Source organism: Neltuma alba, unplaced genomic scaffold, assembly GCF_004799145.2.
Source record: "Neltuma alba isolate B1F8T4 unplaced genomic scaffold, ASM479914v2 tig00011214_pilon, whole genome shotgun sequence".
NCBI lineage: Eukaryota > Viridiplantae > Streptophyta > Magnoliopsida > Fabales > Fabaceae > Neltuma > Neltuma alba.
This window is the reverse complement of record NW_021635938.1, coordinates 505633-532892: the sequence shown is the minus strand read 5'-3', so window position 1 is coordinate 532892 and position 27260 is coordinate 505633. Positions and strand designations below refer to the sequence as shown.

At 37.3% G+C, this 27260-nt stretch overlaps 5 protein-coding genes across 5 annotated transcripts; 3 read left to right on the top strand and 2 right to left on the bottom strand.

Annotated features, from left to right (window-relative positions):
- The first annotated feature begins 773 nt into the window (after nucleotides 1-773).
- On the top strand, nucleotides 774-6091 carry LOC114762435 (shaggy-related protein kinase eta). The gene is made up of 12 exons (XM_028951920.1): nucleotides 774-984; nucleotides 2529-2621; nucleotides 2982-3041; nucleotides 3154-3426; nucleotides 3511-3585; nucleotides 3663-3719; nucleotides 4170-4310; nucleotides 4422-4472; nucleotides 4555-4650; nucleotides 4917-5000; nucleotides 5234-5335; nucleotides 5570-6091. The coding sequence occupies exons 1-12, from the start codon at nucleotides 883-885 to the stop codon at nucleotides 5663-5665; spliced, it is 1230 nt and encodes a 409-aa protein (XP_028807753.1). The 5' UTR covers nucleotides 774-882; the 3' UTR covers nucleotides 5666-6091.
- Nucleotides 6092-7850: 1759 nt separating this feature from the next.
- Nucleotides 7851-10768, top strand: LOC114762379 (organelle RRM domain-containing protein 2, mitochondrial). Its single transcript, XM_028951853.1, has 4 exons — nucleotides 7851-8054; nucleotides 9473-9541; nucleotides 9663-9769; nucleotides 10447-10768. The coding sequence occupies exons 1-4, from the start codon at nucleotides 7904-7906 to the stop codon at nucleotides 10546-10548; spliced, it is 429 nt and encodes a 142-aa protein (XP_028807686.1). The 5' UTR covers nucleotides 7851-7903; the 3' UTR covers nucleotides 10549-10768.
- A 1111-nt stretch (nucleotides 10769-11879) lies between these two features.
- Nucleotides 11880-12557, top strand: LOC114762410 (uncharacterized). Its single transcript, XM_028951884.1, has 2 exons — nucleotides 11880-12220; nucleotides 12312-12557. The coding sequence occupies exons 1-2, from the start codon at nucleotides 11880-11882 to the stop codon at nucleotides 12373-12375; spliced, it is 405 nt and encodes a 134-aa protein (XP_028807717.1). The 3' UTR covers nucleotides 12376-12557.
- A 529-nt stretch (nucleotides 12558-13086) lies between these two features.
- Nucleotides 13087-16342, bottom strand: LOC114762449 (organic cation/carnitine transporter 4). The gene is made up of 2 exons (XM_028951935.1): nucleotides 15864-16342; nucleotides 13087-14289 (listed from the first exon to the last, which is right to left on the bottom strand). Exons 1-2 carry the CDS (start codon nucleotides 16285-16287, stop codon nucleotides 13103-13105), a joined length of 1611 nt encoding a protein of 536 aa, XP_028807768.1. The 5' UTR covers nucleotides 16288-16342; the 3' UTR covers nucleotides 13087-13102.
- A 4973-nt stretch (nucleotides 16343-21315) lies between these two features.
- On the bottom strand, nucleotides 21316-23632 carry LOC114762409 ((-)-germacrene D synthase-like). Its single transcript, XM_028951883.1, has 7 exons — nucleotides 23522-23632; nucleotides 23124-23412; nucleotides 22631-23009; nucleotides 22287-22454; nucleotides 22018-22156; nucleotides 21630-21878; nucleotides 21316-21540 (listed from the first exon to the last, which is right to left on the bottom strand). The coding sequence occupies exons 1-7, from the start codon at nucleotides 23630-23632 to the stop codon at nucleotides 21316-21318; spliced, it is 1560 nt and encodes a 519-aa protein (XP_028807716.1).
- Between the last annotated feature and the right edge of the window lie 3628 nt (nucleotides 23633-27260).

Below are 27260 nucleotides of genomic sequence, written 5' to 3'. Positions count from 1 at the left end.
GCCCAAATTGTGGTTTTTCATGCTTCTAATCCATATACAAACAAATCTCACCGCATTTGTTTGTTGAAATAATCCCGCAACAATGTGATATTATTCATATTTCCCACACATATTCAGACAAATCCCCACGCATTTGTTTGCTCAAATAACTCAGCAAAAAATTTGATTTTTCATTTTTTGAACTAGAAAAATAAATCCTAATAATTTGACATTATAAACGGATCAAACACAATTTTTTACTTATAAGAATGACTGGACATTAAATATTGATATCTCTCAATAAAAATCTGAATTTAATTCGTCATGAGAGACTAATTTTTTAGTTATTTTTTAACTTTTGTTAGTTATATAATAATACACTTTTAATCTGCTTTGTTTTTTAATAAGTACTAGTGCTTCGCTGATGGTCAAAGTGGTAAATTAGCTTGTCAAAAATTTCCAAAAATGAAATAAATTTTTATATAAAAATGAGATTTTGATTTTTTTTTCTCCTGATTTCATGATCAATTAATTTTTCTGAACAATGCGCTCTTTCAATGGGGTTCCATGTGACCCATGTCCCTCGTTGATTTTCCATGCAAGGCTGTTGGGTATCTTCCCACGTACTCAACCGCACCAGATCACAGGTTTCAGTGGTCGTTACAAATGTGACGACGAGTAGACCACCGTGATTGAAGCGTGCTTTCCACGCGCCTCATGTTAGCGTGTTTCTGGTCTCTTTCTCTTTCTCTATCTAATCTAAAGCCAACCCTGGCCCTCAGCAACACTATTCCCTTCAGACACACAGGAGAGAGAAAATTGACAGGGTAAGAGAGAGAAGCAGAGGAAAGAAGGGTAAGAGAGGGGCAGCAAGGGAAGAGAGTGTTTGTGTAGTAGTCTCACATGTCTTCCATGCCGTTGGGGCCGCACCAGCACCAACCGCTGGCGGCGGTGGCAGCTCCCCAACCTCCAGCTCCGTTGCCGGCGCAAGCTGAGAATGACAAGGTACTTCCTTTAAAGCAGTCTTCTCATTGTGTGGAAACGCCGGTTGTCATCCTTTCCATCTCTGCTTCTTTGCACCTGAGTGGTTTCCGGTTCTTTGGTTGTCCTACATCCAACTAACTAGCTTCGGTATGAGCTGAAGTTTGAGCGATCTACTGGTTGTTGGTGATTTAAGCTTGTTCAGAGAACAAGCTTGCTCGCCGGCACTTTTCTCCGGCGAGATGCCGATCGGAGTGATTGCACGGATTCCTTGAAGAGTGACGGTTTATTATTATTTTTTTTCCAAAGGAGATTGTGGGAAGAGGCAAATTGGGGTTGGATTTTCTTTCTTTATGGTCTGCTTTAGTTGATGCTTCACGGTCGAGATCTTAATGTTAAAATGCAGCTAGCGTGCCTTTTAGTTTGATGGTCCTGATAAAAAAAGAAGCGAATCCAAGTAAGTGCAAAATGCGAATTCCTGTACGCTTAGAATATACTGAGCTGAGAGTGGCGTTGTCTTAGCCTCTAGGTGATGGTTTCCTGAATTTCGAATCGCCTGCCTCTTTCACTTCCAGAAAATTCCTTACGGTCTTTGGTGTATGCTAATATATCTTTTAGCTAATTTCAGTCAGCTTTCTTTCACTTAACCTTAATTCTACCGTGAATTTTGTATTAGGATTGGCTCTCTGTATCTTACTGTCATACGGGTATAATTCTAGTTAGATCTTCACCTCCTTGCTAAAATCTTATATATACTACCCTTATATTGCCGTCTGCTTTTCTGTTACTTCACTTTCACGTTTTTGGTGAGAGTACTCTCCTGTCAAATTATTTTGGTATTGCTCTACCTCTTTGTGCCCTTTCCGTTTCTTGTAGTTGCCGTGGATTGTTCCTCAGAACGTTTTAGTTTGCTTCAGGGGATCGATGTCCTTAGATTCTTTCTGGCTGTTGTCTTAATTGATATGAAAACATTTCTTTGGTATGTGATGCTTTCTTGTGACTTGTGGAGACCTAATTTAGCTTTATCTTTGTATATACCCTTTGTGGTCGTTGTACTTTCCCTTTCTTCAACTTCGTCTTCTGAATCCTGCCTGGACTTTTCTGGTACTCCTTTGATTCTAATCGCTATGGTTGATTGTTTTGCGTTTACTTCAGCGTACAGTTTCTTTAGCCATGATCACCACGAAATACCTTGTTATTGTTTAATCGTTGTTTGATTTAAGATATTGCTCCCAGTTTCTTTGCGACCTCTCATGTTATCATGCAGCAATTGAGTGGGAGTTGAAAGTATTGATTACCGATTACCTGTGTTTATGCACGTCCAACAGTGGCTTTGCCATGTCAAATCTATGTCACATAATCTGCATATGATATATCATCTAAAGAGAATGCTTTTTAGACCAAATGAACAAGCAAATTGATAGTCACAAATAAACTCGGAGCAAAATGTAACACCTGACTAAATGAAACAAGTAACCATAAATATTTAACAAGAATCTTGCAAACGAATTCTGTATTTGGAGAATTGCTATACCATGCAAATGCCTATTTCTTGCTATGAATTTCAGGAAATGTCGGCTGCAGTTCTTGAGGGGAACGATGCAGTCACTGGCCACATAATCTCCACCACAATTGGAGGGAAAAATGGTGAACCTAAGCAGGTGGGATATGTTCATAACCCTTTTTAATAACCTCTCAATTATTTTGAAATAAAGATATCTTTGGCGGTTAGACCCTCAACTTGTCTGTCTCAATTGCATCAATGATTGTACATAATGATTACTGTTCTAGATAAATATTCACTTCCTTGTTTGGATGGGGCTGAACTACCTTTGCAAGTGGGTTTTTTTTTTTGGGGGGGGGATCTAAGTTAATATGTTACTCTTTGCGTTTAAGGAAATTTCCAGTGGTATGGTACTAACTGTCGGCCCTCTCCCTTCAACCATTTATCTATGCCCTCTTTATAATTTCGATTTTGAAAGTTAACGTGTGTACTAAAGTCTTGTTGGATGCGTTTGTAGACCATCAGTTACATGGCAGAGCGTGTTGTTGGCACTGGTTCATTTGGAATTGTTTTCCAGGTATGTGTAAATCAAATTCTGGGTGACAGTTATTCTTCTAAGCTTTTTCTGCCTTCAGACATCTCATATTGGTTCGTCTCTGTCATTTGGGGTCTCCTTGACCCATACAAAGGCAAAGTGTTTGGAGACTGGGGAAGCAGTGGCTATAAAGAAGGTCTTGCAGGATAGGCGTTACAAGAATCGTGAGCTGCAGTTAATGCGCTTAATGGATCACCCAAACGTCATTTCCCTGAAGCACTGTTTCTTCTCTACAACAAGCAGAGATGAACTTTTTCTCAATTTGGTTATGGAATATGTCCCTGAAACATTGTACCGAGTTCTAAAACACTATACTAGTATGAACCAAAGGATGCCTCTCATCTATGTGAAACTCTATACATATCAAGTATGTACTCTTTGTTACCAATTTGTTTTAATATTTTGGTTGCTCATAGTTGGATTCTTATAAAAATTGGCATGTCATGCTCAGATCTTTAGGGGACTAGCATACATCCATACGGTACCAGGAGTTTGCCATAGAGATGTGAAACCTCAAAATCTTTTGGTATGTTATTTCTGAGCTGTACCTCCTTGATGCTGGCCACGCATTCATTCTAACTGTATTGCATATCTGTTTTGTAGGTTGATCCTCTCACTCATCAAGTTAAGCTTTGTGATTTTGGAAGTGCAAAAGTTCTGGTAGGTTATATAATCTTTATGCTGCCCAGTCACAAAAGCTCTTTTAACTTTCATGTGCATGTGCAGTTGTATTTAAGTCTGTATGTGAATATTTGCTGTCCACCAGTAAGCAAAAAGCCATTGAAATGTGAATGCTGCAAGAAATATTTGCCCTACTTTTTTTTCTTTCCCTGGCCTGAACACTGGACCCTACATTTTTTTTCCTATCGTAAGAACAGTAAACGGGAGGAAGGTTGTTGGCCAGAATCACGTGCGCATTTTTGTTAATACTTTAATCATTTATCAACACGATGAAATCACTGTGTTGGGTCTCGACATCTAAAAATATAAATTAGGTGGGCCCCTGTACATTATCCATGTATGAGGAATGAGTTGTTCTGTGCATAATACTGTTTCCTATAGATTTTATATTTATATTATTTCATCTCATTTAATTATAATTCATATCAGGTCAATGGTGAATCAAACATTTCATACATATGTTCGCGTTACTATCGGGCTCCAGAACTAATATTTGGTGCAACAGAATACACAACGTCTATTGATATTTGGTCAGCTGGTTGCGTCCTTGCTGAGCTGCTTCTGGGTCAGGTTAGTAATATTATACTTAGGAGCTGTTTTCCCTTTTATTATTTTTTTTCATATTTTGAATTTTTGGTTATGTTGATTTTACTTACGGATTGTTTTTGAATGTTTCTTTAGCCATTGTTTCCAGGAGAAAATCAGGTGGACCAGCTTGTGGAAATCATCAAGGTGACATGGTCTCTCTGTTAATGACACCATGGTTCGACGAGTCTGGTTTTAGAGTGATCATTATTTGGGTGTCTTGTTGCAGGTTCTTGGTACTCCAACTCGAGAAGAAATTCGTTGCATGAACCCTAATTACACAGATTTTAGATTCCCTCAGGTTAAAGCTCATCCGTGGCACAAGGTAAACGCATTTGGTCATTCATTTTTCTTTTAACGTGAAATGCTGGAAATGTGGTTTTCAAAATGCAGACCAAAAAATGTTGTCAAGCTAAATGTGAAATCAACTAAAGTATATGAAGATAAGTGAAACTATTGCCTTCTGAGGATTAACATGATGTAGTTGTTATAAATTTGCATTTGCTGTTAGAACGATATATTCTTGGAACTTCTTTTTCCTTTGTTTTTGGTGTTTGGTGCAATGCACTAATTGATATTTCCATGATTCAGGTTTTCCACAAGCGAATGCCTCCTGAAGCAATTGACCTTATATCAAGGCTTCTCCAATATTCGCCTAGTCTGCGCTACACTGCGGTGAGTTGGACAACCCCTATTATTCCATCCCCTCCCCAAGGGGAAAAAATGAAAGAAATGAGAAAAATGAAAAAATGAAAAAAAATATCTAACAGGTCTTGGTGTGTATTTCTGTGTGTTTTGCTTAGCCTGGTGCTCTAGTATTTTTGCGATTGCACTGTGCCAATTACTAATAGTCTAATATACTCTTCTAAGATTCACTTGATTCTCAGTAATGGCTTTTATTGTTTTAGCTGCAAGCATGTGCACATCCTTTCTTTGATGAGCTCCGGGAGCCCAATGCACGACTACCCAATGGCCGCCCACTGCCTCCACTTTTCAATTTCAAACAGGAAGTATGTCGCTTATTGATTCCTTCTATCACATGTGATATATGCAAAGCAATTGCAATGTTTACCATTCATGTTCATAATGCATTTTTTTGAGTGTCGATGCCTTCTGCATGCTTGATGCTCAAGAATCTCTGACATAAAGTTTCCCATATCACAAACAATAGCTTCCTTGAATGTAACATATTTTGACAAGTTCTGTGCTGAGAATAAACATGAATTGTGGTATTCGAATTGCAGCTGTCTGGAGCATCGCCCGAATTGATAAGTAGGCTCATCCCAGAGCATATTAGGCGGCAGATTGGTCTCAGCTTCCCTCATCCCACTAGTACATAGGTGTAAAAAGATATCAAAGGAGTCAGCTATTCTGGCAATCAACACGTAATGAAAGGATGGCCTGTAGGTTATGGCCCAATATTCTTCAGAGTTCCTCCTCCTATGAAGATGAAAGCGTGTACTGGCTGCTCAGCATTACCTGGAAATCGGTTCTTCTGTCTATCAGTTTAGTTATAGAAAACTATTCCCTGCGTCTGTACATTGTTTTTGATCAGATTCCAGAAAGCTAGGAGTACAAAATGGATCGTGTTTATATAGGTAGGGGTTGCGAGAGCCCACCAAATGTTGAAGGGCCTCGGGTGGTATTAGTTCCGCTTGGTTTTTACATAATCATAGTCAATGTTGTGTTCATGCTTTGTCCTCTTGCTTATGACAATATCTCGGTTCGAAACCAGATTTATCTTTTAATTATTTATTTATCCTGTAGCCGTCTTCCAAGTTGCCAATTTTTTCTCTGTCCATTCTGACTTTCGTCCTCTGCAGAACCGTAGAGGAGGAAAAGAATCGGTCCAAAAGGTTGATGAAGTGAAAAAAAACTTGAAATTTCTTTTCCTTTATTGAGCGCCAGTCTTGGTGCATCTTTGTACTGGGAATAGAAGATTCTTTTCCCAACACTTCTTATGGGTGTCATTTTCCTCCGATTCAGGCCTCCATATTCATGCAAACTTTGGTAATTACCTCTGGTAGTTGAAGCATGCTCATTATTTGTGAATGATTTGGTCAAGGGTTGGTTATAATAGTAGCATGCAGATTTGGAGCGGTGTGAGCTGGAGAAATAATCAACAGAATCCCATCGGACCGCGCATTTTCAAAATTACCATTGTACTGCCAAGCTTGCTTGGCATAAAGATTGAAAACCTGCGAAGTATCATTTCTGCCAAAGAAATCGCGAAATGAAAGCTTGACTTCTTTTGGTTAGTAGTTCACTTCCATTGTACCTGGGGAAGCAGAAAGTGCTTACAGTTGTATAAGGGAGATAACTTTGAAACACCTCCCCCCCCCCCCCCAAAAAAAACCTAAAAAAAAAGAAGTAATGAAATGACTATGACGCTCAGATTTTGGGGCTACATGTCAATTAAGAAGTTGGTGGGGACGTCTGGGCAGGGCATGATGAATCATTGAGTATAATATAGGAAGTGGAGCCACGTGTTGTGATGTTCATCGTACCACATTGGCTTGGTCCTTGCTCCTTTGTCGGCATGGAAAGTAAAGTACTCATTTCAGTTTTAAATATAAGACTTATTTTTTAATGTAATTTAAACTACAAAATAAATTTTACATTAAAAACCGAAGAGTCTCAGATAACTTAACGACATAATAGCCTCAAACTTGACATGAAAATTGACTTGTGTCTGTGATCTATGACGCCCTTCCTTTTAAAATACTCACAACTGCCTAAATGGGTCGCAACGTAATGGCGCGCAGAAGCTAGTACGTCTACAAACAAGTTAACCTCTGATCTCACTTTTCAGTTGTTCACCGCCTGCATTGGTTGTTGGATGTCTCCTCAATATCTAAAAGAACTCAAAACGTACTTATACCATGCCATATTGGCAACCAGCACCCATCATGAACAGTTAGTGTGTTGTAGGAAAGTAATACAAAGAAAACTGTTAATGCATCGTAGTTCTTTTATGATTATCCCTTTCACACTCTCACTCATAATTCAGCTATTCTGTTTCTTATACTGATGACAACACAAATCTTCAATAGTCAATACTATGAACTAACAAAACTCAGTAAGTATTCTACATAGCTATGCAGACCATTCATTCCCTGACTGATCTCTGATCCTTTATCTGCGTTTTTGATCCAATCGTCGGTTATTCTATCATGTTAATGTGTGGCCTCACCAGAATCCTTTTTTTCTTTTTATTTTTTTCAGCAATATATTGACAGCGGCGGAATTATTCATATTGTGATTTTTTTTCTTTTTCATCCTTTTTTTTTTAGCCAAACCATGGAATTGTTGAATATCAGAGTCATTTCCTATTGAGAGAATTTTAAGAAACCCCCGGCTGCCGTACTTCAAGTGTGTCAAAAAATGTGAAAAATGTCCTTTTTCGTTTTTGGGTAAATATGTCAACAAGCAGGGCCATTTTGGTAAATAAGAAATATAAATCTCGATCTAATTACTTTAAAGCCCACGAGCTGTGCCTCTGTCGCCCTTGCGTTCATTCTGGAAGATTTCTCTCTCTCCCGCAGGGTTTTAGCTCCGATTTCTTAAAACCCGAGGCCATGGCGGCGATGAGAGCAGCAGTGGCGGCGCCTCGCGGTCTAAGGCGCCTATTCTCAACCACGACAACTTCAACCTTCATGCCTCCTCCCCCCTCGGCGGCGGCTCCTGGTCGAGAGAAGGCCGACCCTAGTCCCAACCTCTTTGTCTCTGGTTTGTCTTCCGTAATCACTTCTTTTGTTTTTGTTGAAGGGTTTCGTAACTTTTTGTTGGTTTATATCCGTGTCCCTCTTGGAGTCGGTTCTACTCGCACTTGCTTCCTTGTGGTTTGACCTTTTTGGGGCGTTTCCCCCTTTAGCATTTTACCTGTTTGTAAATAGCTCTTCTTGACGAAGATAGCTCAATGCAGTTATCTACCTAAGGAAATGAACTGGAGAGTGGAGACAGTGTAGCAGATGGCCAAACCACATTATTTGATATCTGCTCTTAGTTGATACGCTTTGTTTCAATTTTTTTCTTCGTCTTGGGGTTTTTGTTTGTTCACCAACCAATCGAGAGGATGAAGAGAAGGATGCTTTTCCCCTCTTCTGCTTAAAGCCCTATTATAGTTGGACTTCATGGATGCTAAACCGATCAATTTTTAATTATACAAGGAATAGTGAACCTTAAGTAGTTGCCTATGCAAAATTAGGGATTTCCTTGCCCAATTTATCTCCGGTGTGAACTACAGCTACACAAAAAGAGCTCATATAGTGTGACTGCAGTGAAGATATTTGAAAGTTGCGAGGTTGAATGCATGGCCTAGTGCCAAGAGCCCTTGCAATGAGATTCCTGCAATAATGTAAGCCATAGCATGCTGTAAACTCTGCGCGCGCATGTTAGCTGTCTGTTTTTTTTAAAACCTTTGATAAGGTTTAGCCTCCAAAATTTCCCACGCCCTTAGCTTCTTTAAAACCAGGAAGGCAGGAACTGCCATAGCTTTGATTTGTGTTATTGGAAATTGCCATTTATCGGACCTGATGGGTGTTTCTACTGTAAGGCCCATGATCAACTTGGATAATTGGATATATGTGCTGTGTGCAACAATTCCTTGTGCTGTGTTTGTCTCTATTGTGGGGCATTAAGCAAAATAGATTATGCTCAGAATGTGTGTGTAATATAGAGTCATCCTTTGCGGAAGTTATGATCCGGCTAATGAGAAAGTCATACATATTGACGTTGAATTAATGAGATACTAGCTAGTTATTGTAAAATGTAAAATTGATGTGATTTTCCCCTCGTTTTGCAGCAATATCATAAATTTGTTCTTTCTTGCTCAATGTTAAGTTTGTGAACTTCAAATTTTGTTGTAGTCTGGTACTTCCTGTCTTTTATTTGTTTTTGAGAGCAAGTTAGGGTAGTTGCAAGAAAAAACCACGAGTTGACTTTCTTGTTTTGATAGATGAGGGGAAATGATTCAGTTTTCACTTAGTAGTGCTGCTGGGAATTGCTGAGTTATTATAATTTATAATTTTCTGTTGCAATGCTATGGCTTTCTCTGTACAATAATTGTCATCATCTTGGTTAAATCCCTTGGTACTTCAAATATTTGAGTTGGGTATGGTAATATTCTATATTTCTCACACTTTCAGGACTTAGCAAACGTACTACTACAGAAAAGCTACGGGAGGCATTTTCCCAGTTTGGTGAAGTTGTTAATGGTTTGTTTTGCCTCCCTATACAATTTAAGCCACGAAACGTTTTAGTGTTTCACTACATGTAGTTTTGTTCAAAATTCTTCTTTTTTTAACCATGACAGTCCTTTTTTTGGGTTGTTTTCAGCTAGAGTGGTTACTGACAGAGTATCAGGTTACTCTAAAGGGTTTGGCTTTGTAAGATATGCCACCGTAGAAGAAGCTGCAAAAGGCATTGAGGGCATGGATGGAAAGGTAAGCTGGCCGGGTGGACTATAATTCTAGGCTTGGATTTGGACTTCTCTGGGGAGATATACGGAATTTACCTTTGAGTTTCCTGTGTCCTTGTCTGGATCTTTTTCATGGTGTATTTCTGGATGTTTTAATTCTAGATAAAATTGCAATATGACACCTGGGGCTGGATAAGTGAACATGAAGATTTATTTGAATTCGGCACCCTAGAAGATAAAAGCAATATTGTCTGAAGATGCCAACTTTGTTTTCCCTCTTGTGAAGCAGAAATTTTGCACTCATCTAATGATGATATGCACCCAGTCTGAATACGAGTTTTCCTCAGAATCGTCATTTCTCTACTCTTGCTTGGAATTCATTATATAGCTTTGAACTCTAGGACTTTTTTTGCTCCTGCTGCCATAATATGAACGTTTTAGGTCACATATGCTAGTTTGACATGGCAGTGGCAAATACAACGGATATAAACATGTGCGTTGTGATTGAAAACATCATATGTATGGCCAGGCTCGTTTTAATATCTTTGTTATATTTCTTGTCTCCTTGTAGGTCTTGGCTATGAGTTTGGCATGTCTTACTAGACAAAACTATCTCTGGCTATGCTAGGCAGATGTTGATATTCTTGGTTGCTATACTCACTCATCTGAAAATCGACTCACCTTTTCCTTCATTACACGCAGTTTCTGGATGGTTGGGTGATATTTGCGGAGTATGCAAGACCAAGACCACCACCGGGACAACCTGGACAACCTATGCCTCCTCCGTATGGCCAGCAGTACTAATTCCGATTATTTGCCTCGTAATTGTACCTCATTGAATTGGTGTTACATTTGATGATTAGAAGAAAAAACATTATTTTATAAAATCATGGGAAATCTTCTATTTCCTCAAAGTTTTGCATGTCTGTTATGGGAGATCAACCTTATGAACTAAATATTATTGAAATGCAAAGGGATTTGAGTTAATGCAGGAACGCATACGATCTTGAATCTTTGGTGGATATACATCTGTAGTATCAACTTTATCTTCGTACCAGGGCAATAATATTTTGATCTGAAAAGTGCTGATCGGTTGTTTCATTGACATGTAATATTTTGGGGCCCGAGTCAGTCGATCAGAAAAAATCTCTGATTTTTCAATGGTGTTTTAATTCGAGCATGTCTTTCTAAATTTAATTCATGGTAAGATGGGATGAGAAATGCAGCGCTTTTCCGTGATGATTAATTAATAAGAGCGATTTAAGTTAGGTCGACGGAGAAAAAGGTTAATAAAACAAGCACACAAAATGGTGGTCAATCTATAATGGAAAATGAATCATTTAATTTTATGATGTTTCGGCTTTTAATTGGGTCTCCTTATTGATGGCTACTTTGGTACCAAATGGAAGTATCAGCTGTCATCTCAATTGTTTCTTCTTTTTGCACTGTACAAATGTTATTTATTATTCATTAAACACAATCCGTCGATGTGTAAGTCAATGGATCACCTGGAATTTATTAATCCAATATTGAAGAATGCATACATGTTAGCCTTTTTCGTTTGACTCAGCCCTGTTGGTATATATAGAGAGGGAGTATTACGCTGTGTGTATGTGCGCGTCTGTATAGAGAGGGAGGGAGCGAGAGAAATATGGCCCTTTGTCGGGATGAAAGTTACTGAAAATTAAATTATTTTTATATACAAAATTAGGTGAATACTGAATTACATTATTTATACAGACATAAGTGGTGCGATTTTCAACATCCGATAATTTTTTTTTTTTTGAGTGAATCAACATCCTCTAATATTGGAACAGGGAAAGTCTTGAAACGCTAGTTCTAGCATAACCCAAAACCCATGCGCAAATCTATTTATACAGTATATAATTATATATATTTGAATCAAACTGTTAACAGGTGTTCGCCACCTGAACTGCTACTCTCAACCACAAAATCTCTGCGTATGAGAATCCCAACTACCTTCCTTCTTTCTCTCCAATGGCGTCTCCCTCTCGCCATTCCAATTCTCTTCCCACCCCTTCTCCTTCCACCCCCACCATTCTCTCTCGCTCTTCCGTCTTCTCCGACCTCAGCTAAGGTGTAAGCCGCGCCAGAGGGGGAGAGGAGGGGCATCCATGAGTTTCTTATTGGAATTCGCGTCCTGCTGCGGCTGCGCTGCCTCGCTTTCCCCGGTTCCGGCGACGTTCTCCCCCTCCTCCTCCTCCTACTACTACGGTGAGAAACGAAGGTCCTTCGTGCCCCGGCGTCCGACGCATAGGCCTCTGCCTTCTTTTCGGCCCCGCCATGTTCTGAAGCGTAGGAGGCCGGCTGCTCGGGCAAAGTGGAGGCCGACGCTGCTACCCATTTCCGAAGACGACGAGGTAGAGACGCAGAGATGCGATTCCATTCGATCGGAAAAACAAGGGATGAGGAGGAGCGACGCCTCCAGGGCGCTTCATTACGATTACGATTCCAGGTGAATTTTTTTCTTAACAAACTTGATTTGAGTAGCAATATTTAAGTAGGGGATTAAGAATGATGTAGTCAGGATTAGCTGCATGTTTCAGGAGTGCCGGTGCTTCCAGTTCCAAGATTGTAACCGCCTTTTATCCCATGCCATATATGTTCTGATCACTCTCTCCTTATACACAATCAATTCGATGATCCAGCTCGTCTTGTAAGTGGAAATGAAGCTTCTTCTTCTTCTTCTTGTTTTTTCCCCTTTTACTGTAAATATATTTGGTACTTCTAAATCCGGCCGATTGTAAAGTTTCTCCAGTATATATTTAAGAGCATAATTTTTTTGACATTTACGAATTATTGGTTTGAGATGTCATAAATAACTTCATACTTCTCTCTCTCTCTCTCTAAAATAAAAAATAAAATACCTACGATTCAAATTGTCTCAAAATGAACATCATCTGAAGATAACTCTAATCAAACGATGTCAAATAGATGTCTGGACGCTGGAAAACTTATATTAATGGTATACTGTACACATACCTGAAATCTTTTTAACAAGTTTTACTTTTACTGTTAAAAAAAAACGCTTATCGATACCTTTTGAGTTTTGAAAACATTTTCCCCGTATAAGCATCACTTGAGTTTTGTTTTTGTTTTTTTATTACATTAAAAGCATACTTGAGTTTTGACATTTGATTCTGGCAAAAAAAAAAAAAAAACAGAGAGAGAAAGAGTTTTGACATTTGATTATAAGAAAGGAAAATTTATTGCGTAATATACATCAGGCATCAGTAGGGGCAAAACTAAACTATAGTAGTTAGTAAAAGTAAACAAGATGAAAAGGATCAAAAAGCTTTAAAGTTAGAAAATCACGGAAGATCATCGTCACCACAATTTATACATTGGAGGCACATCCGCCGTTCACCATCCCGGCGAACGTATCGTAGAGCGGTTGGTCCATCGTCTCCGGCAGGTAAAACCCGAACACCCCCGCTGCGATTCCACACGCCGCAAACACTGCAAACGGCAGCCCACCGCCCAAAACCACCACAAACGGTGCCAGTATTGCCCCCATTTGCGCCGCCTGCGTTGCGCACCCGAGCGCCGCGTTCCTCACCACAGTTGGAAATAGCTCCGCCGTGTATATAAACAGCAAATTATACGTTCCCGCCATCCCAAATATGCCCAGAATCCCGCACACCATCTTCAACACTTTCCACAACCCCACGTTCTTCATCAAGCTCCCCAAGAAACAGAAGAACCCGCTGAACCATAACGTCCCGATCGCCAACGGCTTCCTCCCAAATCTGTCCAACATCAACGCCGTTATCGTGAAAGCCGGCATCTCCGCCACCGCATTCAGTAAAACATTCATGTATATGTTGGTTTCCAGATTCACAACATTCAAGCTCAGGCCGTAGTACACCACCGAGCACAAGAAGTTGATGGCCACAGCGAGAAACAGGCGAACCCGTGTTAGTGGGGATCGAATAACATCTATGATCGACCCAGTCACAGCATCTTTGTTCTCCAGCTGTTCTTCCTTGCAGGTCTGAGTATGGCCTCCGGAAACGTCATTGTCTGATGTTTCATCGTCGAGGGCAAGAATGACCCCGTCCGGGAGGTCCTTGCCGTTGGTGGTGGCGATGTCGGACATGAGTTTCATAGCGTCGTTGATTCTTCCCCTGACGAGGTACCATCTCGGGGACTCAGATATGAAAGGGATGACGAGGACGAGGAAGAGGAAGGAGGGGATGGAGGAGGCGATGTAGAGAGCACGCCATTCCCGGAAGATATAGGCAATGCCGGAGAGGAGTGCAATGCCGGTGGAGAAGAAGTAGAAGGTGGACATGCCGGCGGCGCCACGCTTGGTGGGACCAACGGGCTCAGTGGCGAGGACGAAAGCGCAGAGGCCAACACCACCGGTGCTGAAGCCGGTGAGGAGGCGGAGGAGGAGGTAAATCCAGAAATTAGGGGAAACAGCCGTCAAGCAACCGAAGATGGTATTGAGGAGACACACCACAGTGAGAGATCCTTTCCTTCCCAGGAAGGAATCTGAGAGATGACCGAATATTCCAGCACCTGTAAACCAACAACATCACATCATCATTAACTTCACTTCCATCGCAAATAAATAATCTGCACTTTTGTTAATTCAACATCTTATTATTAATATTCATAGTAGTTCGAAGATAAAAATAAAAAAAAGGTGGAATCTTTTGGGAAATAAATGAAAGAGACAAATAACAACGGAGAAGAAAAGATGAAAACGCAAGGCAGCTTATTGGCAGGAGGGAGTAATGGGATTATGGGGCACACACGATAAAAGAGAAGCAGAAAGATGCTACAAATGCCACTGGCTCGTGTTCATCGTTATTCATTACTACTCCTATACAGCCTTGAGCCCTCAGTCCCAGAAAGCAGCTGTTTTTGCCCGTCACGTTATTCCATCCCACTGGTCCCACATATATTCCCCTACTTCCATAAAAGATGCTTTTATCGCTTTGTTAGATCCTTCTATAAGTGTGAATAATGCCACTTTAAAGACAGGCACATGATGATTTATGACTAGAGCCACCAAGCATGGATCTCGGTGATCATTATATTAAATAAACAAATGGCTTGTACTGAAGGATCAAAATTTAAAAATGCCAATCATGTTAGTACTAAATTAGTTTGGACGACACGGAAATCAACCTTTGATTAGTTAATTTGTTGATCTTAACGCGTGAGTCTCTAGCATCCACTAACTTGTTTTCGGCCTCTACTGGGTCTCTCCCCTCCACGTCTTGCCGTTTTGCATAGGCTTTGCAGGGAGGAATCACAATATTGATGTGATCCCGGACAAAACTTGGGATTCCGAGCCTCTGCGACTCAAACCCCCCTCAAAACGACAGCCCGTGTAAATCTAATCCATTCCATCCCACTGCAAAACGACAAGCACTAAAAGCCCTCTTTTTGGACCCTTGTACCAATGTCCAATGCCCCGCCTTGTCCTTTTCATCTCGCTCTTTCCCCTTGGTGGTCCCATCAAACCCCTCTTCCTTTAGCTTCCGCATGACTTTTTCTCCCCCCACTTTTTTTAAGCTTATAACATAAACTCTCAGTTACAAGGACTTAAAATGAATGCATTGCATATATCCAATATGCATCTAAGAATCTTGTTCATGATATTATAAAAAATAATCCAGCTTGCTCCCCCATATATATATATATATATATATAACCTCGTGATCAACTTGCCAATCCCTGGCGACGACTTCGCTTCTTCATTATTTTAATAATAGAATTTATATTTTAAAAACCTATAAACAATCTGTTATTGACTCACTCTGACAGACATACTTATCTCGTTCAGTCGTTGTGATCTCCGAATAAAATCAAAGCCATCTTATTTGAAAAATAATTTTGCCCAACAAAAATATTGGATCATGTTTAAAATCCCTAATACCAAATATTTTCGTAAGCACATTGACACGTTTCAAACCTAATATACCATATCAGTGTTTCACCATGTGGTCAACTAGGGCTGAATTATTTGACTCCTTAAAATGTTATTGAGGCAGTATTTTTGTTTTGCCATGAAATAAATTTCAAAAGATTAAATTAAATATTAAAAATAGGGATAATTGTGAATCAGAGAAACTGGAACTGACCGATCATGCAGCCGCCGAAGAAGATGGCCTGGACCACGCCGACCTTATATTTCTCTCCGCAAAACAAACCCCACTCTGCGACTGTCGAGGTTGCAGGGCCCCCGACCCACTCCCACGACCCGGGTCCGAGGCCGCACACGCTCGTCGCCGTTGAGTCGCAGCCCGAGCCGCCGATGCACCTCCAATCGGGCTCGCGATCCGCGAAGATCATGACCATGGTGTGGAAAGCCTCGAGAGCCCAGGCGAGGCTCGTTAGCACGAAGTGCCGGAGCTGCCACGGCCCGAACTCGCCGCAGTGCCGCCGGAGCATGTCGTCGATGGAGACCTTCTCCGGTTCGGTTTCACCGGCAGACTTCTTGGCGTCCGTCGGAGGTAGCAGCGGCGATCGGAGATCGGGGTTCGTGCCATTGGTGGTGGCAGGCATCTCGGAGTCGGGCTCAGGTTTACGAAACACCTGGATTTTTGTTTCTCTTTCCGGCCGCGCTCGTTCAGTGAGTTTTGCGCTAATGTGTTGTATATATATTGGCGGGGAACTGAGTCGTGGAAATTATTTAACTTAAAAAACGATATCAGCAGTATCTTTCTAATTTGTTGGAGTGAATTATTATCCACGTATACTGTATAGGAGATATATTTTCTGACCTTAATATATAGAAGATATAATTTTTTAATAAAAATATATTATTTATATTATTTCGAACACCCTTTTTTTTAAATAGATCATCTGAGTGGAATTCGGATTCTTGGATTCGTGGGGCATTTGGAAAAAATAGAATGTCTACTTTAAAACCAGCAATAGCAAGATGGTGCGTAACTGCATATAAAACTCATTTAAAATGATTTATAAATAGTTTTTTAATAATAATTTATAAAATACGATATAAATATATAAGAAAAGTTTCGGCTTAATTTATATAAAATGTATTTATAAATATTTTAAAATGTTATTCCAAACAGGCCAATATCTATTGGATGAGAGATTTATCTTCATACCAAGTCAAGTCAATCCACATTTAACATTTAAGTACAGTCTCCTTTGTAAATAGTTTTGGACCTCGTGTAAATATATGAAGAGTTAGTGGGTTGTTTTTGAAAAATATGACGGGGGGGATCCGAATATCCTCTTCTACTACTAGCCAAAAGAACCCCCTCTTTATGTCGGTTCGGGGGCCACGTGGACGGTGATGATAAGGATGATAGGTTGAGGTTTTTTTTTAAAAAACGGAAAAACTGTTTTTTTCGTTGGCTTAAAAAAAAAGAGTGAAAAACCGGAAAATGGTAAGTGATGGATAAGAGTGCAAGAGGGTGGAAGCTTCTCGTTGGGTTGGGTGCTCGGCAGTGAGGTGACGGGAACATTATATCATATTGAGCGGAATATTAAATTTGAAAGAGAAATAAAAATAAATCATAGCTCGTTGAGTGAAGAAAATAAGGTAACCAACGTAATAACAAATACTCTTCCGGTCATAAATATAAGACCCTTATACACACTCGTATAAAAATATTATATTTAAGATCGGAAGAATATATAATAACATGTTATTTTTTTATATTGAAATACTACTTCTAATTCTAATTATAAAATTTTATAATTAGAACCAGAGGCAGTACAATCATTATGTATTATTTAATTACTGTGAAACTTTTTAATAATTGCATTTTGCTTTCTAGAACCTTATATTAATTCTCCTCTCTCTCTTTTTTTCCCCACAGCCCCAAGAAAAAAGTATAAACTACAGACAATATAGACTTCTTTCATCATGGTTTCTCATATGTATGTCATTTGCAACTTTGCATTGCCAATTAATCTGATGCTGACAGTTCCATCAAAAGGCCTGTGTTCTGCTTTTTGGGAGATAAATTTTGTCATGTAAATGTCTAATAACGAGTTCATGGCTTAGGCCAAAAGCCAAAAGTGAGTCGCGTTTCCCTTTTATTTATTTATTTTTGGATTAGGATTGAACTTTAAATGCTGTCTTAATGAATTTTAGCTTCAGCCGGTGGTACCCAAAAACCTACTGGTTTTGCTTGGTGGGTCTAGATTAGAATGCCCAACGTATTAATTTTTTGGTAAATTATTGGAGCCTCATGATTGAATTTAAAATATAAGAAATTATATAGTATAAAAAAAATATAAGAAATTATTTTCCTATTAATGCTAACATTTTTATTTGTCAATTTTGAAATTAAATATTCAAAATATAGTTCTATTATCTAATCTTGCAATTTGATTAAGTTTATGTGTATTTATTTGCATATTAACCGGCCTACATGACGTGGAACTTGGATTTTAAGAAAATTGAATATTATTTTATTAAATTTCAGTGTAATATCCCTTTTTATTGAGTCAAATTTAGCAATTTTCGGGTTGAAATATCTGGTGAGGATTCACTTGACATGCCCAGTTCTGTTCGTGTTCGGTGGGGACACGTGGACGGTGGCGATAAAGTCGATGGGTTAAGGAATTTCCGATCTTGACCAAAGAACGAAGGGAGAGCAGGATGGTACTCGGTAGGAAGCTTCTGGCTTTCCGCGGTGGGGACACGTGGACACTGAACATTTTACCGTGTGCTATTAAAAGGGCTTTTGAATAGAATCAAAATATTTTTACAAAATATGAAATAAATAAATATGTGAAAGAGTTTATCTTAATTTGTAAAAAATATTTTTATGGTTGCGAAACTCCCCCTAAATAAAATTAGCTTTTTTTTTGTTAACAAAAAAAATAAAAAGTAGTTTTTATATGGACAACTTTTTTCAAAGAAGGTATGTTAAATAAAAAATTTTAGATTTAAAAATAAAATGGGAAAAATTGGAGAAAAATGACTCACCGAAAATTTTATTAGCGTGAAGGATATAAACTACAATACCGATACTCTACGTGTATAAAATTTATAAAATATTAATAATTTTTGTGCATAAAAATTTATCACGTCGACTATGGTCATTAGCAGACGAGAATGTGGTCGGAATCTGCATCGCGTTCTTAGTGGGACTGAGAATGAGAATAAAGAGAAAAAGGGAGCAGCCAGTTGGGGATTAACTAAGCAACATTTGGAGCCACGTAACGGAAACTGGAAGATAAGTTATTTAAAAGCGACATCCTTGCAAGCGAGATGCCATTCATGTGGTAAATATTCAATGCATTGACATTTAAGTTTTTTCTGTTTTAGACAGAGCATTAACATATGAGTTTATTGGTGGCCCTTTTCCTCATTTACGTATATTCACTTAATTACAACAATCGTGTAAAATATGAGGATATACATATAAAATAGATGTCAACTCTGAACAATTAATTAAGAGGCCAAAACACATTTGAACACTCAACTTGTTGTCACTAATCCTATGTTGGCGTAAAAGGAAAAGGACAAAAAATAACTGATCCTTTTACCCAAATATAGGAAGGAAGATTTTTTTTTTATTTGGATATTAAAAGATAACAAGGAAAATTGGAGAATTAAGAAGGTATAGATTGCTAGTTTACAATTTGTGTTGCGTTAATTAGGATTAAGAGGCCAATAGAGCTTTTAAAAGCCAACAAAGCAGAGGGGCTTTGAGGAGAAATTGGAAACCTTTTGTTTTCGATTATAGATTTTATGAATGACCAGAGGTAATATATAATTATATTCAGAAACGCCAATCCAAGTTGTATAGATAAAAAGAAAATTATCTTATATTTTAAGAAACCTAATGAAAAAAGTGAATCCATAATAAATTGAATTGTTGTATTAAATATTTTAACTTTTGTACTACTGGGATGGGATTGGAAAGAGATGGTTACATGGCCCAATGAGACACCCAACCCAAAATTCCTATGCACTTTACCCTGGAACCGTTCATTCACCACGCATCCATCATCAGTTAGGTTTTGAAGGAGCTAGTAACGCGAGAATTAATGTTTGAATCCTTATTATAAAAGCCACTTAACGGGGACGGTACTTTTAAATTGGATTGAAAGCGAGGTTTCATTTTTTTTTTGTGGGTTCTTTTTGGCAACAGGAAAAAATATTGTTTTTTTTTATTACAAAACCCACTTATACATATATATGAAAAAAAGTTAATTAAGAATTAAATTTAATTTTAAAATTTAAATATAACATCTCAATTTAATTTGTTTCTTATATTTATCATTTTTTAAAATTAATTTACTTAACTCATGATATATAATTTAATATTATATAAGTGTATTTTGAGAAAATTATATTATATTTATTATAATTAACTAATTTATCTCGATTTCCTTCATTTAAGTAAATTACTAAACTAACACTTGATAGATGTGTAATGATTAAAGTGCTATGATTTTTCTTTGCCACTTCCAACCAAATCAAATAAATAAGAAAAAAAGTAATTCTTTAACCCTTATTCTTGTTACGATTCCGTTCCTTCAGTTCCACCTCGAAATACATCGCAAATTTCTTCCAATGATATTCCGCCTCCTCTTCTTGAAGCCCCGCCCCCTGCCAGCATTATTGCTTCCAACGATCCAACCTTTCCCACTCCCACGCCATTACTTTCACTTCCTTCCATCTGAGCATTGAACAATCTTGCCAGCATGTTCACGCATCGATTTTGTAATAATATTCATCAAATCTCACATGGATCATACACATATGACAGCATCGATATTTTTGAAGAAAAAGACCGATCGACGACGTACGGAAGGTCGGTGGTCATTGGGCAGCCTGGGAAGAGAGTGGGTGGCAAGAAGCAAAGGCGGGGTGAAAACAGGAGATTTCGGAAGGCGGTTTTGGGAGAGACATGGTGAAGTGCATCTTGTGGTTTTTGTTGTGAGGAGAGGGAAAATACAGAGAAAACTAGGAAGAATGTGTTTTCCTGTTATATGTTGAGGAGGAGGATTTGAACCAGCCAATGTTGGAGGCTATTTATATTGATTTTATATCATGGGACGACAGGCTCTATATATAGTCTATATGATGTAGTGAAACTGGAGAGAGTGAAGTACAAATTAAAGCTTTCCTTAAAAACTGAGGAAGGAAGAGAAGGTGACACCTAGATAAAGTGAGATGCGGGGAAAAAAAAAAGAACGGACGTTTAGCACTATCAACGGATTTGATATTTTCATCCCGCTTTACAAAATTCGTTTGTATTTTTATACCCAATATTTTATTATGATGTTTAGCGCTCTTTTTTAATATTATAATAAGTAAATTTATCCCTTCGGTTGGGAAAAAAAAAAATCTCTTTGCTCTTATACGGATGCAGAGAACATACTCTTCCGTAGATATGGTTGGTCCTATATAAAAATAATGATTAGCATTTGTCCAAAATTTGATACATATTTTTATTTTTACCTACAATTAACTACAAGAATATCTCATCTTTTTTCCCACCCCTTCTCTCTTACCTCTTCTCTCGCTCATTCTCTTTCTCACTCATCATCTTTCCACAAACAATCTTATTCCCAAAGGACACAAGAAGATACATTTCACTCTTTCTCACTCATGAAACGAGTCATGTTCACAAGTCGCATCAGAATGGGGTTTGGCATCACTACTTGGCTGATATTTGGTCTCACACACTCTTCATTTATATCCTTCCACGCACTCCTGATCTTCTTCTCAAGTTCACCAATGGCTTCCTGCTTTGACACTCCATAATCCTTCATGTAGCATTCTATCAGTGACGCAATGTGCTCTCTTTTCTTCTCAAACTGCACAAATAACTATATTAACCACCAAATCTTCACCTTAATTTCTAGTTCGAAAGAATTAATGTGTGTGTGTGTGTGTGTATAGTTACCTCACTAGAGACGATGTCATCCATGAGTCTGCAAATAAGTGCAGAAGCTTTAATGACTTTAGGGTGAGTTTGGGCCCACTTGAAGACATCCTCGGAGGCTATATCTCCCATGCCGATGAAAGAAGCAGCGGACAGAGCTGGACAACAAGTTGATACTGTTGATACATTCATGTACTCCTCTGTTGTCGGAATATGCTTCTTATTTAACCATCTTGCTTCTGTCATGTAGGCTTCCACTGCCTTTTTAAACTGTCATCAACCAAATTACAGTACATTTGATGTCAACGGTCACATCTAGTTAGTTTATAGTTTCAGAAAGTTGCAGAATTGATGGTGGTTAAAAGAACAATGTCATTATGTGTGTGTGTGCGTGTGTGTGTGTGTATACCTCTTGTTTGGAATAGTAGACACTGTATGATCGTCCTTCTTTCCTCATGTCTTCATCTATTTCTTGGAAAACGTTCAACAGTTCCTTGTAAAATAATTTGATATACTCTGGGAGATTGTCCAAGCAACGAATATCCCACCTGCAAGCATCAATTCAACAGTAGGAAAACCAGAAAAAGAGATAGTGAGACACACACACACACACACACCCAGATTTCTTCTAAATAGATAGATCAAAGATCGAGAATTCGGATCAGAACTGACATAAACCTCTGGATTGCCTCGTTGAGGAGTTCTAGTTCATCTATAGTTCCATACGCATCGAATGTATCATCAATGATGGATAGCAGGGCAATCACTTTGGTCATTATGCTTCTAGCTTTAGAGTACTGAGGCTCAAAATAAACCGTAAGAATCCAAAAGCATAGTTCGACGATCCTGTTTCTTGTATATGAAAGATTTCTTTGCACATCAATTTGTTATACCACCTAAACGTACGTAGAGAGACCAAGAATTATTGAGGCGAAGTTTCTCGCATTTACATAATCAATATAACATTTTTCTCAAAGTGACAAACTATTAGTTATTTTATCCCAAGAAGCTCGAGAAATCACTTGCAGAGATTGCCAAACTCCTTCTGATGCAGCTTTTGGAGCATATTGAAATCTAACTTCGCCAGCTTCAGAAGAACTTGATTACAGGAAGGATTCAAGTGATATATGGAAATGTACTTTCGCGCCTCTAGCCTTGGCAATCCCCTGTAAGGACACTGCTTTAAGCTATGGCGGAGTTTTGCTGCAAGAAAAGGTTTTGATTCAATGGTGGTGATGGAGCGATGAAGATGATTCAAAGTGAAAGCAAGCGCTTCGTCTAAAATGTCCTCTCCATGAACACTGAGATGCGCGGCTTCGTACAAACTAAAGACCCCTTCAATATCTGATGCTATTTTTTCACTGAAGCTTCCTTGCTCATCCTTGAAATTGTTGAACATATCTTACACATGGTAATTAATGAAATATATGTTTATATATATAGTAATTAATAAAACATATTGAAGGAAGCAAATTAAACTCATAGTAGCATACACACACACACACGCACACATACCAGGTGAAATGGGATATCCTTCTTGCCTCAGTAGCTTAAAGAGTAGAGCGAGAGAATGGAGAGCTTCAGTATGAGTTACAATTTCATTATTTTGCACGCAAGTGTTGTGAATTTGCTGCAGTAGGTCATCGATCTCACGTTCAAAATGGTACGACAAGCCCAAACGTTGAATTGAATCAATCAGTTCGAGTACTTTGGTTAAGGGCTTCTCCATCATTGTAGATATGAGCATCTTCCCCACTTCTTCTTTCACTGTTTCAACTGGTTTCCCCATTTCTTCATCAACTTCCTACACAGTTTTCAAACAACTCATCATTATCAAATAAACCAAGATAACAAGAAATATATATATATATATAGAGAGAGAGAGAGAGAGAGATAGAGCTTCACGTATATACCAAAGATTGGGAATCATATTGAAGGAAATAATGATGATAATCTGCAAGATGTCGACGCAAATGGGTTGATGAAGAAGGACCAAGGGTCGTTGAAGCAGCAACGATAGACATCGTGTGAGTATACATCCTTAAAACGAAAACAAGGTTTTTTGTAGTATGTGTCGACCTTCGGTGCAGCCACTGTGTAGGGCATGCGTGGGTATTTATAGGAAAAGTCAAAGCATCAATTCATTAAATTATTCTTAATTAATTTGCTCCTCTCACCTGGGGGATTAGAATCCACGCACGTTTCTCACAATTTATATATGGCGGGTCACTCGTGAAAAAGTTAAAAGAAATAGATGGGCACACCTCATTTTATTTTTCTTATTGCTACCTCCTCTCATAAATAAATATAAGAACTAAATATAAAAATTGTTCTAACTTAGAGGAGTAGTTAAATGCATAGGATTAGAAAGCGCATTCTAAAAAAAACCAACACACATTTATTATAGATAATTAACTTAAATTATTTTTTTATTTTAATAAGTTAATTATCTAGTTTTTATGTTAAGAATGTGGGTTAGTATTTCATCTTAGACTGATTCGTGAAGGAAGACAATATATGTGTCAAAAATTATCCATTCTTCTTCCATTAAGTTGTTCGTTAAGAAATTAACTGTTGTCTAAAAACTTGTGCTCAGCATCAATTTCATTCAAATAATTTAATTGAAAAAACATTTAATCAAATAAAATTTAACTGCAAAGATATGAAATAGCATGACAATTTTAAATCAGACTTCATGAAATATAACGAAATGCGTGTATTCTTTCTACACAAGTAGTTGTATGGGTATTTATCTGTTTTGGTGATAAGTTATACAAGTATTTAGTACTTCTCTGATTTTTAATATAAGATCTAATTAACTAACTTGATTAGATTAAGGAAGTTAGGTAAGTTAGTTAATTATAAGAAATATGACATGTTTTTTCTAAAACACCATAATCATCTTTCTTAATATCTCCCCTCTCTCACTTATTTGATTATGGTTGAGGGAGTATCTATAGAGGTAATTTGAGAAAAATTGATAAATATAAAAAATATGTCTTATATTTAGAACAAAATTAACCTAACAATTAGGTCTTATATTAAAATCAGAAGAGTATTTCATGTTTAGGAAAGCAATGGCATATTAAATTGGGGCAATACTAATATAAAATTTCTTATATTTATTAGTTGAAAATTTTCAATCACAGTGTCCTATTTTAAAAATATTAGCATTTAATAGCATTTAATTATAAATTCATATAAAATAAAAAATGACATATGATCATGTATGATTAGAAAACTTGACATAATTGATATAAGTAATTTGCCCTTCTTTTTTTTGTTGTTGAAATGATTCTCTTACTATGTTAATTTCTTTCAATTTATTATTTATGCTAAATATATTGTTCCTCGTTTTATCTTCGTCATAAACTAGCGCGAGGGCTAATTAACAAAGCCTGAAAATTGTAACCTAGCAATCGAGATAAAAAGTGGAGGAAAATAAAAGGAAAGAGGAGTGGAAAGTCCCTCTCCCGACAAAAAATATTGTGTATGTGTATCTATGGGAATTACCAAATGAGGATATGCCGCACTAAAAAGGTCAATGGGCTTTTGCTAGTGCCAACAAAGTGGGCCCAGCAATTTTAACTAACCCATGTTCTGATATTGTCGGGCCGAGATCCTTCCCATTTGGGGTCGTGCTACGAACGATGGGTTGCCTGGAGCAAGTTGAAGCCACGAAAGGCCGTTGGTTAAAAAAGACAATTTTCTATGTATAGACAAACTTCCTTTTTTAAAAAAATATAAAAGAAAAACCATTATGTGATTCAGAAAAAAATATGGTAATTATTAAAATTTTTTATAACAAGTGAATGATATGTTTCCAGTACCAAATGACAACATGATTTATGCTTTTCACGTATTATAGGAACCTTTTGATAATTATATTTTTATTTAGAGTTATAATGATTTTTCCAGTTATTAATGTGAAAAAAAAATAAACACAGTTTGTTTTTACATACACAAAAAAAACTAAATTAATTTTTTTAATCATTAAAAGTCACTTAATGACTATAAAAAGTTTTTATTTTATTTTGTCAATCAAAAGCAAGTATAGTTGCGATGCGTCCAGCCGTCCTCCTTCTTCCAATAGAAATTAGTTAATAATGCCAATGGATAACTCTTGGTCCTCCATATATTATTATTTGTACATTTTTAATAATTATAAAATTCAAAACAAATAAATATTATTTTCTTAACAATCTCTTATAAAAATGTAACATTTTATTCTCTGAAAAAAAGTTAACTAATTAAAATTTTCAAATTTAAATCATATAAATTAGGTTGGGACGATGATTTGGATAGTACTACCTCCGGTCCTTAATATAAGACCCTATTTGACTTTTATTTTGGTCCTAAATATAAGAGCCCAATCCACTTTGTCTCTCATATTTATTCAATTTTTTTAAGATAATTCTTCTAATAATTATAGTTCTAGTTGATGTACTTGATTAGTAAGGATATTTTAGGAAAGACAACACCTATTTAGGACAAATAACTAATTCAACTTACTTCCTTAATCTCCTTAAATTAGTCAATTAGCTCTTATAATTAGAACCGGAGGTAGGATATCACAATGATGCGAAAAGGCACTTAAACTTCACACACTCATTTACTGTCATTTTCATCCTTTTAAATTGAATTGCACAATTATTAAGAATAATTGAAGCCTGGTTAAGTTAGTCAAACTAAGGGGTTAAGTTAACATAACTAATTGAAGTTAAGATCGAATGACTGAAACCGACAATTATTTGCCTGAAGTGTAGAAGCTATTAACATGAATTAATAAGTGGCAGTGATTTTTTTAATATTTCATTAGCTTTTCTCAGATTTTGTTGCCCATAGAAAATGTCAGTGCCGTCAAATTTAATTCTTCGTCGTGATCTTCTTTTAATTTTCTTCTTCTGTGTTTTTTCTTTTCTTACAATAAGAAAGGGTAAAGCTCAAATATTAATCACATGCCAGTATTAGAAATTAAAGTAGGGCATCAAGATCCCAAGAAGATTTGGAGGGAAAAAAATCCAAAAGTATCAAATATATGGGTTAGCTAGAAGTTGAATTGGTGTTAAATATAGAATATCAATTTACTTTATCTTTCATATTTATCATTTTTCTCTCAACTAATTTACTAACTTATAAATTAATACATAATATAATATTACATGTAAATAATTTGTTCTCATTAACTAATTTATGTGAATTTCTTAATCAATCCAAATCAATTAAATAGCTCTTATGCATATTAAAATGGCAGGGAGTACAGATTAATTTTACTCATTATCCTTCATATTGGGCCATGCTTGTTAATCACGAGATAAGAAAAAAGAACATATTTTTTTTCATTAATAAAATGCTGAGATCAAGCAATACAAATAACAATCAACCCTCTAAAAGTGACGAACATAGAAACAATTAAACCCTTGTTTAAAAGGTGCACTAACACCAACATGGAAATATGAGAAGGGAACCTTTCTCTAGGTAAGGATCCAGCCTCTTTATATTACTCTTAAGCCATAATCCTTTATATAAACTTAGGATAGTAGCTATCCCAATTTTTTATTAACCAACATCTAATACTACTCCGACAATATGTATAAGGAGTAAGGAGACTATAAACTACTACTTCCGGTCTTTAGTATAAGGCCTAACTTA

Coding starts and splice junctions, on each gene's coding strand:
- LOC114762435 (XM_028951920.1), top strand. CDS start 883: ATGTCTTCCATGCCGTTGGGGCCGCACCAGCACCAACCGCTGGCGGCG. Junction 985..2,528: donor CGCAAGCTGAGAATGACAAG/GTACTTCCTTTA, acceptor TATGAATTTCAG/GAAATGTCGGCTGCAGTTCT. Junction 4,651..4,916: donor AAGCTCATCCGTGGCACAAG/GTAAACGCATTT, acceptor TCCATGATTCAG/GTTTTCCACAAGCGAATGCC.
- LOC114762379 (XM_028951853.1), top strand. CDS start 7,904: ATGGCGGCGATGAGAGCAGCAGTGGCGGCGCCTCGCGGTCTAAGGCGC. Junction 8,055..9,472: donor TCCCAACCTCTTTGTCTCTG/GTTTGTCTTCCG, acceptor TCACACTTTCAG/GACTTAGCAAACGTACTACT. Junction 9,770..10,446: donor TTGAGGGCATGGATGGAAAG/GTAAGCTGGCCG, acceptor CATTACACGCAG/TTTCTGGATGGTTGGGTGAT.
- LOC114762410 (XM_028951884.1), top strand. CDS start 11,880: ATGAGTTTCTTATTGGAATTCGCGTCCTGCTGCGGCTGCGCTGCCTCG. Junction 12,221..12,311: donor CATTACGATTACGATTCCAG/GTGAATTTTTTT, acceptor TGCATGTTTCAG/GAGTGCCGGTGCTTCCAGTT.
- LOC114762449 (XM_028951935.1), bottom strand. CDS start 16,287: ATGCCTGCCACCACCAATGGCACGAACCCCGATCTCCGATCGCCGCTG. Junction 14,290..15,863: donor CTTCGGCGGCTGCATGATCG/GTCAGTTCCAGT, acceptor GTTGGTTTACAG/GTGCTGGAATATTCGGTCAT.
- LOC114762409 (XM_028951883.1), bottom strand. CDS start 23,632: ATGTCTATCGTTGCTGCTTCAACGACCCTTGGTCCTTCTTCATCAACC. Junction 23,010..23,123: donor AGGATATCCCATTTCACCTG/GTATGTGTGCGT, acceptor ACCATGTGTAAG/ATATGTTCAACAATTTCAAG. Junction 22,455..22,630: donor GAGTTTGGCAATCTCTGCAA/GTGATTTCTCGA, acceptor TACAAGAAACAG/GATCGTCGAACTATGCTTTT.